The following is a 10,934-nucleotide window of genomic DNA, read 5'->3' as shown; positions in this document are numbered from 1 at the left end:
TGCATTTTGAGCGGAGCTTTAAAGCTCTTGAAGATCATTGGAAGCTCAGAAATTCCAAGAAGAATGGCAAGAATGATTATAGATATTATTCTGTTTCATCAAACGGTAGGACATCGCTTTCCATGTAGTCTGTCTGTAAGGGTTATTTACCTGCTGCCTTATGTTTTACTTGAGTCCAGCTTCTTAAAGAGTAAGCTGCAAATCCAAACAAGCAACACTACAAAAACTCGATTACACCAATTTTTGCAGGGTTGCTCCACATGTTTCAAAATCGGTTTCAAGATTTTTCAAACATCCAAAAGACGAACGTCAATGTAATTTTAAGTTCCACGTATGTGTGCACAGTAAAATGCCTTTACATGCCAGGAAAACTAGATATACAAAAGGCATGAACCTCATTGGTCAAATTCCAGAAATATTGCCAAATTATTGTAAGGAGGATCATGAGCACCTCAGCAAGATCTTTAAAAATAACGTTGTGGGTGTTTAATTATCCAAAGTCTTACCAGTCTGAGCTGAGATGGATGACTCTAATGGGGTGCAGCGTTAGTATTTTCTTTTCTTTTTTCATTTTTATACGGGACTCAACTGCCTTAATTTGATTTTTTTTTTTAGTTTAAAACACGAAACCTTTGGAATGTCTTCTGAGTAGACACGAAATTATAAAAGTTTTTAAACCAGAAATATCTTCATAAATATCTTCAATACAGCTATCAATTAAACACAGTTATTAATTGATGAAATATTCCGATTTCGCCTGTGCTTTGTCGTGTTTCTACCTATGCCGACCTATTTAAAAAAACAAAAACAAAACCCTAAAACAAACAAAAAACAAAAAAAGAGCTGTAATTTGGGTTACTGTCCCTTTAAGAACTCAGTGGCTGGCTGCCGGAAGTGGGTCCGTCGTGTTTTCTCCCTCCGGCAGGTGTTTTAGCCTGGAAGCTTCAGCTGAGCTTCTGAATTCCGTTTGGTTTCACTGCTAAAATCTTTTTCTCTTTAATTATATTTGTAAGAAACACTACTGTTAGTTGTTCCACTTAAAATATAGAAAGCTAACCTTCTCGTTAAAGTAGGGCGTGTAACCGACAAGTCGTGATGGCTCAGGAGATAAACGGTGAGTTTATATATGTATTTTTTAAAAAAGTTTTTTAAGTACCGCTTAAATATATTCCCATGTACCAAACTGACACTTCAGCCCGGTGTTTGATATTATTTTAGAGTGTTATTCTGCTTTGAGAACACTTAGTTCTCATATTTAGGTGTATAATTTCAATGTTAGGGAGGTCTGATGGCGCTTTGTTTTGGTTCCGCTCTCCTCATGACTCTCTTCATGGCAAATTAAGAGAGTGGTTCTCAGGCAGTTCATTTAAACAGAGCAGAGGGAGGATGAGTACAGGCTAGCCTGAGGTCAGCCAGTGCCAGGGGAGAGTCAGGAGGTTTGAAATGAGGCGGCATAAGGGTGTTACCTGAGAGGTGTACCAAGCTGGGCTCTCTGCTTCAGGCTCCAGGAGGCGAGTTTTACATGTCATGTGACCCTTTCTGCACAACATGATTCCTATAAGTGCCACCTATTCCAAGGAATGGTATTTTTTTTAACTAGCATATTTTATTATATGTAACTTCAAGGTGCTTAATACAGAAAATAACAAACCTTAATGCTGTGTAGTTTTACAATGCAAGCAAAATACAGCAAAATAAAGCATAAAAAGAAGTTTAGGCTGTATTAGGGTTATATTTTCTGCTCTGAGGCACTGTTATGAAGGAGAAATGAAAGTCTAGGCAAAATGAGAACTTTTACTTTGTTATTAAACATGTTCTGACCAACTTGAAGTAGCAGTATCGTTTTCTTACAGCAGCAGAAACTATCTAACAAACACTGACGTGACTCTGTCCTCCTGTCCTGCAGCACGGGCCGTCCCTCAGCATGGACACTGAAAATGACATCTTGATGAAGGAGTCCATCAACATGATGATTGACATGATCGTGCTGTGTGCCACTTTGGCACTCTCTCTCTTCTTCTGGATCCTCTCCCTCACGATGAGCACGTTCTACGGTGAGCTGTCCTCCTGGGAATGTTTTCACTTTAAGGGTTTTCTTTTCCTTAAAACTGCCTTCAAACAGGAAGTTAATCCATTAAATCATGTGCCCCTCCATGTGCCCTGAATACCTTTCACACTAACTTTGATTTTTTTTTTTTTCTCCTGAAGTGGGTTAAAAGCTGAACAGACCTCAGTACCATTTTTCACAGTCATGCATGGACAGAGAGAGCGTGGCAATGAGGACACGAGGCGTATGTTGAAAGACAAACTTGACAGCTGTCAGGAAGAAACTCAGTTCCTTGTATGTGTGCACATACTTGGTGAATAAAAATGAGTCAGGGTCTCTGGTCTTTCTTTTGAGCAACATTATAAGTAAAGTTTGGGTTTCGTGCTGTTACTCAAATGTTTGTGATTGAGCATTTGTTTGTGCTTCAAGCATTAGATTTTCAGAATCAGAATCAGAAACTTTATTGTCATTGTCACGAGAACAACGAAATGAAGAATGGTCCCCGATCATTGCATCATCCCTAGCAATATCAAAATATAAATAAAACAATAAAATTCAATAAATAAAATAGATAGAATACTTAAAATACTAATAAGATATAACAGTAAAACATTCACATACGTTCCCACACACATGCTTCAGACCGTGCATAGATTAACACAAGAGTGGCGTGATGGACATTTTTTTGTAGTATTCAGATGTGTTATTGCAGTTGGATAACAGCTGTGTTTGAGTCTATTAGTCCTTGCTCTGATTGCCCTGTACCGTCTGCCTGAGGGCAACAGTTCAAACAGGGAGTGGCCAGGATGTGAGGTGTCTTTTATGATGTTTTGGGCCTTTTTAAAACAGTGGGCGTTGTGTAGAACTTCCAGTGTGGGGAGAGGGCAGCCAGTGATCTTTTGGGCGGTGTTAATGATCCCCTGGAGTGCTTTCCTCTGAGCCCCTGTGCAGCTAGTGTACCAAATACATATGCAGTAAGTTAGAACACTCTCAATGGTGGCTCTGTAGAAGGACACCAGCAGTCTCTGTGTGGTGTTATTCCTCCTGAGAATTCTCAGGAAGTACAGTCTCTGTTGGGCCTTTTTCAGCAGCTCGGAGGTGTTCACACTCCAGGAAAGGTTCTCCTCTATATTGACTCCCAGGATGCGGAAGCTTGCCACCCTTTCTACACAGTCCCCATTTATGAATAGTGGTTGGATCTCTGCCTTTTTCCTTCTGAAGTCTATTATGAGTTCTTTGGTTTTTGAAGTGTTGAGGAGGAGGTTATTGGCCTTACACCATGACGTCAGCTGCTCCACCTCGTCTCTACGTAGACTCGTCTCCCTTGGAAATGAGCCCCACCACTGTGGTGTCATCTGCAAATTTCACAAAGATGTTGCTGTGGTGGCGAGGAGTGCAGTCGTGTGTGTAGAGAGAGTAGAGCAGTGGACTGAGCACACAGCCCTGGGGTGAGCCAGTGCTGAGACTCAGGGCTGAGGATGTGTGATGGCCAACTCTGACTCTCTGTCTACGGCCCGAGAGGAAGCTGTTGATCCACATGCAGGTGCTGTATGGAAGCCCCAGGCCTTGTAGCTTGGCCACCAGCTTCACAAATGACGAGAGATGTTACAGCATTTCCACCAAGATTTTCCTCCCCTCTTCTGCCTTCTTCTTCTCCTTCTTATACTACTTCCTCCTCCTTCTCCTCCATCTTCATCATCCTTTGTCCAATATCCTCCATCACTCCTAAGCTGTCCGTCATATCATTTCTAAGCTTCTCCTCCTGCTCACTCCCAGTGAAAATCTGAAGACCCCCACCTTGGCCTCCAGTCTTTCTCTCAGTACCACCGTCCCCACACAAAAAATCACAGTGGGTCTCACTACCATCTTGTAAATCTTCTGCACTCATCTCCACCTGCTGCACCTGCCACATTTAAATTATTTCAACAGCTTACATTATCGAAGCACATCAGCTCATTTCACGTCTCTCCGGTTTTATTTTGAAATCATCATCATCAGATAGATTTCCCTTCTACAGCTGTCCCCACTGAAATCAGTCCCTGCATGGTTTTAAATTAAGACACAGTTACTGGATTGTTACACTTTGAGTGACCTGACACTGTTGTTGGAGTTGATCACCTCCAAAGCCCACAATGAGCCAGAAAAAGCCAGAATAATATGCAGCAGCTGCAGTTTAATCAGTTATATTTTAAAAAAAAGTGCATCTCATTTCTTTTTAATATTTAAATAAAAACTTTTTTTTATTTAAAAATAAAAACAGATCTTTACATGCTTCAGTAAATCCTTCAAACGATCAGTCGGGTGGAGAGGTGCTGATGGTAGTCTTGGTGTGTGTGTTTGTTTTCAGGCACGCTGCAGCCTGTGTCGCCGTGGCGTTGGTTGTTCTCCATCTTGGTACCCCTCACGGTGACGATGCGAGCGCTGAAGAGACGCAGTCTGGACCGATCGGGAGCGCTGGCCGGTGAGTATTTGTCATCACCTTTACCCACCTGCGTGATGTCGTTTTGGCTTCCTGGCTCGCTGCTTAGCCGTTATGAAGTCATTTCGAGTGAACATTAGAAGAGTTGTGATGTTTGGTGTGTGTCTACACTGCGTTAAGTTGCTTCATTGTGATTGGTTAATAAAGTGGTGGGTGAGCGTGTTTTGGTTAGTTTTTTTTTTTAAAGGGGGATATTCTATGACCTTTTAAAATAAAGAGGATTCTCCAATACTTACATATTTTCCAAGAAGAGGCACATTTTAAAAAATCCAAACCATTTTTCAGTTTCAGATAACACGCCAAGCTCTTCAGGCTGCTGCTTTTGCCTGTTTTCTTGGTATTATATGACGCAAGCGATGCATTTAAAACCAAGGACTGTAATGCATTTCCAGCTCTCTCACCAGAAAACAACTAGACCTCTTACTACGAATCTGCAGATGACGCACAGATCTCGTCATGTGACCCATTAAACTGAAGTCATGTTGGTCACAGAAGACTTGTTCTCATATGCTTGAGTTAAAGAGCAGAAAACTGGATTTCTGGCCACAGTCATGGACTTTAAAGATCTAAAACTCATAATCCACATTAATGTTGTCACAAAATCGCCCCATGAACGGACTCAATTCTCACATTAGACACCTTTTCATTCCTGAATCGGTACTTGTAATGTAAACCAGAGCCTGAATTCGATAAAGTTGTGAAAATATGTGTAACAGACAAGCAGAGGGAATTTTTCCACACGTCTCACGTTGCTGTCTTTAGTTTGAAATATTCAGCTTACTGCTGATATCTTCCATTTGATGTTTATTTTGTGGAATTTGTTTACAGTTCTGTGAAAAAGCATTTGCTCCCATCATTCATTCAGGATTTTCTGGTATAGAGCAGATTTCATGGCTCCATTAAGCAACCTAAAGCCTCAAACCATCACACCACAACCACTACGTTTGACTGTTGGTATGATATTATTTTGATGAAATCTTGCATTAGCATCTACAGAATGCTTTCAACAAACTCTCGGGTATGATCCAGATTTTTTTTTTCCCCAAATATGAGCCGAGCCTTTGTGTTCTTTTAGCTCAGCACTGCTTTTCTCCTCGAACTCTCCTACTGTTGCCATTTTTTGCCCAATCCCTTTCTTATTGTTGAATCACGAACTGTGACCTTGCAGTTCTTTAGATGTTGCTCTGGGTTCTTTGATGGGTCGTTGATGACCTCTTGGAGTAATTTTGGTTAGCCAATCTCTCCTGGGAAGAATCACAGAGGTTCACTAGAGTGCCAAAGCCTTAGAAATGTCTTTGTAACCCTTTCCAGACTGATTGAAATCAATGACTTTGTTTCTCAGCTGTTTCTTTAGATTCTGGCATGATGTGTTGGTTCTATTTGAGATATTTCTTCATTCAGCAGGTCAGGCAGTGAAATTGAACTCGGTAGTTAATTACAAATAATTCATGAGTTACTTTTTGACATGGGCCAGGTACATTTGGTTGACTGTTTCCCTTAATAAATGAAATCATAATTTAAAAAGTAGATATTGAACTTGTTCAGGTTATCTTTCTCTGATATTAAAATTTGTTTGATCCAAAACATTTAAATATAACTAATATGCCAAAAAATTAAGAAATCAGGAAGGGGACAGTTACTTTTTCACAGCACTGTAAGTTTTCACATGTGAAGTGACAGTCATTAAATTCTTGAAGTTTTCCTTGGGAGTTCTGATTTTTGCTTTTTATGGATTTGACATTCAAGCAACTTAAAGAAGTCCAGACGCTTTTCTTTGCAAGCTCCTTTGAGCCACAAAAGACCTCACAATTCTGAAAACTGAGTCACGAGGCTGCTGCCTGAAGTCGAGGCAATTATGAAAAGAACTGATACTGATCTGATTTATTACACTGCTGAATGATGCCTCTGTGACGCTCAGGCGATCTACAGTATATGAAGAAGGGAGGTGATTTTTCTGCCTTCCAGGAAACGCAAAATGAAACTATCTTTATGGGGTGTTTTTTTTTTTTTTTTGTTTGTTTTTTGTAAAGCTTGACATCTTCAGCTGGGTTTGTTCTTTTTAAACATTTGGCAACAGAACAGCACGCTCTGAATGACTGGTGAGCTTGCGCTAACATGCGTTTCTGTGCCCTCAGCCCTCCTGGTGGGGTTTGTGTTGACGATGGCAAACTATAGCTTCTTCTCCACTCTGCTGGCCTTCTTCATCACCTCCTCCAGACTGACCCGCTGGGGAGGAGCGCAGAAGAAGAAGATCGACGCCGAGTACAAAGAAGGTGAGAGACGTAAAGGCCTCACAGGTGCTGCAGAGACTGGTGGAAGCTCTGTGACACAGTGAGGAGGCGGAGCCACAGAGAGAATGAGAGATGAAAACACTTTTGATGTCTTACTCAAACTAGCAGCACAAAGCATCCGACCATTAGCTTGTGGGTGAAGTAAAGCGTCCATCAGCAGCTCCACTGACTGAAACGGAGCTGAAGCTGTGCATGCACTTGTGTTTGTAAGAAACCAAATTTAAAGCTGATAACAAACTTTGCTGCCATCCTCAACAATTCTAACAGACACACCTGTAACATGCACAGGTGTGTCTAAGCGAGGGAACAGCATTTTGTTGGGTTTTTTTTAGGGTTTTTTTAGTTTATTTAACAAAAAGTTAATATGTGCGTAATTACTGTGTTTAAAAAATAAATAAAAAAATTCTAACTAAATGATGCATTCTCATAAACTTACAATCAGCTCTGTGTTTTATCTTTTGAGAAGGGATCCCCTTTCCCCAAACTGAAACAAAGAGGTAACAGACATCACAGTCATCTTAATAAAATATCATCTTCTTCCTCCTCACCTTAAGCCTCGTCTCCTGAACTGAAGTCAGGGCTCTAACACACGAAAACATACGTAAAATAGCTAATTTATGTCCGATATTCTCACAATTACTTATCGTCAACAGATCAGACATGAGATGGATAAACAACAACAACAGCAGCTAGTTATAGGCTAAGATAAGTTTTCCAGCCTCTCCCAGAGTAAATAAAGGCAGATGCTTCTTACCCGGCATTCACAGCTGAGGTAAACGGTGAACTGACGTATTTCACTGTCGGGGGAAAGGGTCACTTTGCCGTCAGAGTACACTGACAGCAAATCAGGAAGTGTGTTCACAAACAACAGTAGAAACGTGCACTCCGGTCACAGCTTTTATGGAGTACAGTCTAACTTTAATACTCGGATCTCTTGTAGCTGGCCAAAATGCGTTTGTCCAGCAGCCACCATAGCTAGGATCTCTATTTAATTGGGAGGGGTTAGGAAATAGACCTCTGTTGACCATAATCTGTAATCTGCTGGCATCTAGTGGTGAAAATGTAACTTTAAATTTAATTATTTTGCATATTAAGTTTATTCATATGAAATTTAAATAAACTAATAACATATTTTACATTATTATACTAAATATGTTTATTTATTGCTTTTTTAATGGGCCAATGTGACGAGTTTGTTTTTTAAATGATCTGTGGCTGAGAAAAAAAAACGAAGCATCTGATTAGTGACTCCCCTTGACCCACCGCCTTTTACCTGGGCTGCTTAAACAGTTGTCCTGGAACAGTTTGAATTAAATGTGAATTACTTGTTTTTAGGAGGTCAGAGGAATTGGGTTCAGGTTTTCTGCAATGGAGGTGTTCCCACTGAGCTGGCGCTGCTCTACATGATCGAGGTAAACTGAGAAGCACAGGAAATAAGCTGCTCTGTGTGAGTGTAATGTTAGTAAAGTTATTCATTTCCTGCTCGTGCTTCAGGTGGGTCCAGGTGAGATCCCCATCGATTTCAATAAGCAGTACTCTGCCTCCTGGATGTGCCTCTCCCTACTGGGCGCGCTCGCATGCAGTACCGGGGACACCTGGGCATCTGAGGTGGGGCCAGTCCTCAGCCTATCAAAGCCGAGACTCATAACCACTTGGAAGGAAGTCCCCACAGGTGAGGAGCCAGTAAGAGGGTGGGGTAATGATGTGAATGTTCCACTTTGTGTTAAAGAGGGGAAAAGTCCCACAGCACAGTTCAGATCAGACTGGGTTTTTTTAAAGTTGTGAAGCTCAGGACTCCTGAGAATTGACTCTTTTCCATGAAGCCAAACACACAGATTAGATTTTCACAACCATTCATCAGGACGAGGAGGCGTGATTGTGAGCTTCATTAATAATGTGACTTGTCACATTGATTTATCTGAAGAGAGTCCACAGATGAACACTTCTTTTCATGCTGTGTGGCATCTCATTAAAAGGCTGTAGGTACAGAAGATCAGCAGTAAACAAAACATGAAATCATTTTTTTAGATTTCAGTTGACCTAATCATGCATCCTTTTGCGCTGAAAATCATTTTTAGATAAGTTGCCTCATTTTTCTGGGGCTTTTTTTCCCTGCAGGAACAAACGGAGGCGTTACTCCCATAGGATTGGTTGCCAGCTTCCTCGGTGGGGCAGCAGTGGGTGTGGCTTACTTTGTGACGCAGTTGCTAACAGTCAGCGACCTCCACCTGGCCGACCCCCAGTGGCCGATCGTCGTGTACGGCGGCGTGGCCGGCCTGCTCGGGTCCATGCTGGACTCTTTCCTGGGGGCGCACATGCAGTACTCAGGTGGGTTTGAGCCAGATCTCATATGAATGTTGTTAAGTGTTTGCATACGTAGAGAAACTTCCTGATCTGCCACACAGCCTCGGATTCTGTCTCGCAAACCCAGATGTGTCAGACAGATTCAGATGTCGCGTTCATACTTTGACCCTTTAAAATGTTGTTTGACATCATTTAATGACTGAATCTCAATCCGGGCTCACATTTCAATATGAAATGTAATCAGATTACAACCAGCCTCTTTTAAAAATGCCCTTAAAATCCATTTAGTTCCATTTCAGCCTCATCTTCACTCAATTGTTCCAATAATCTCCAAGATCCAGCTGCAACAGATGTTTTTCATCAGTGTGATCAGTTACAACATGATCAATGATTGATCAGTGTCTGAAGCTTTACACAGATCAGTTTGATTTAAACACCAATTCTCAGCAACGTACAGCAAATGTTTGCAGTCTGACTGCTGAGTTACAGAGATGAGATTAAAGTTCAGTTTGAGCTGATTATAAATCAGATGTAAGGATTTTTCCTTTCCGCTGTTGCCAAAGTGCCTGCTCATATGGTGTCGTCTGATTGTTGGGTTTTTACCTCACAATGTGAAGCTCCTCGATGATTTGCTGCTGTAAAAAATAAGATTGAACTGAATCTGATGCTGAAGCTTGACGTTCATACGGAGATCAGAGGAAGCAGGAGAACAGTGAGTGGCTTCCTTTTAGAGTATTAAACATGCCCAGTTAGAGTGAAGTTCTGCAGTTTCTTTCCCTATAATAGTGAAGTTGAACCATTGAACTCAGCGGCCCTCAGAGATCAAGCAGCTTTTACTTCAAATCCCAGCTCATGGAGTTCAAACTTATTTCACTAAAAATTAAACAGAATTAAAACATAGCTTCAGAGGGGCTCTCCTAAACCTCAGTCCCTGTTTAGCTTGACTGAAACAAGTAAACCGCATCTGCAGACTAATAAAAAATTTAAAAAAAAAAAAAGAAAAGAAAGAGTTTAATTTTTTGGTAACGTTTTCTGCAGCTGGGATTTCCTTTCGTGCAGTGACACGCAGAGATTTTCTGACTTTTCTCCTGTGTCCCCTCAGGCTTTGACGCGAGCATCGGGAAGGTGGTGAGCTACAGCTCCGCCACCACCCAGTGGATCTGCGGGAAACCCATCTTAGACAACAACGCAGTCAACCTGTTCTCCTCCGTCCTCATCGCGCTCATCCTGCCGGGGCTGGCCTGGGGTGCGTGGCCTCGATAGACTGACACTAAAAAGCACAGTTCACAGTTGTCTGCCTGTTTTATGACCTGCTGGCTGCCTGAATTAGTGTTATTCAAACATTGACTAAACATCTGAGACCAACATCATTTTTTTTTTTTTTTTTTTTTTAAACAAAACAAAAAAAGACAGGTTTTAATAACTGAGCCACACCTGCACCATCAGCTCAAAGCCACTGTGTTTTTAAACATGACATGTTCAGGAGGCCATGGATGTATTAAACTTCACTGCCAACCCCTCAGTCTGGATGTGACTGATTTGTTTTAGATGAGATGACGTTTCTGCCATTTAGTGAAAAAAATAAAATAAAATCAGGAAATGAAACTGGTGTAATTTTGACGTAAACAAAGAAAACTGGCAGCAGGGTGGAAGGTTGGTGACGGTGTCTGCAGAGCTGTGATTAGATGAATATGAACACAGCAGCAGAGGGAAGATGGAGCATTAAGGTTAAACTGCTCTCAAAAGTTCAGGTTGAGGATCCGCGGTGGGCGGAGACATGAGGGTACGTTTGAGGAGGCAAGGTCGGTCGTTA

At 41.4% G+C, this 10,934-nt stretch overlaps 1 protein-coding gene across 2 annotated transcripts; it reads left to right on the top strand.

Annotated features, from left to right (window-relative positions):
• On the top strand, nucleotides 1-10,726 carry tmem19 (transmembrane protein 19). 2 transcript variants are annotated; one of them, XM_026146568.1, is made up of 8 exons: nucleotides 1-105; nucleotides 1,907-2,054; nucleotides 4,395-4,508; nucleotides 6,662-6,799; nucleotides 8,153-8,229; nucleotides 8,312-8,489; nucleotides 8,936-9,145; nucleotides 10,224-10,726. In XM_026146568.1, exons 1-8 carry the CDS (start codon nucleotides 64-66, stop codon nucleotides 10,382-10,384), a joined length of 1,068 nt encoding a protein of 355 aa, XP_026002353.1. In that variant the 5' UTR covers nucleotides 1-63; the 3' UTR covers nucleotides 10,385-10,726. The 2 variants fall into 2 exon arrangements, with proteins under 2 accessions (XP_026002353.1, XP_026002354.1); XM_026146569.1 differs by lacking the exon at nucleotides 1-105 and adding an exon at nucleotides 887-1,114.
• The last annotated feature ends 208 nt before the right edge of the window (nucleotides 10,727-10,934 follow it).

This window comes from Astatotilapia calliptera, chromosome 17 (assembly GCF_900246225.1).
Source record: "Astatotilapia calliptera chromosome 17, fAstCal1.2, whole genome shotgun sequence".
NCBI lineage: Eukaryota > Metazoa > Chordata > Actinopteri > Cichliformes > Cichlidae > Astatotilapia > Astatotilapia calliptera.
This window is presented reverse-complemented; position numbering and strand designations above follow the sequence as displayed.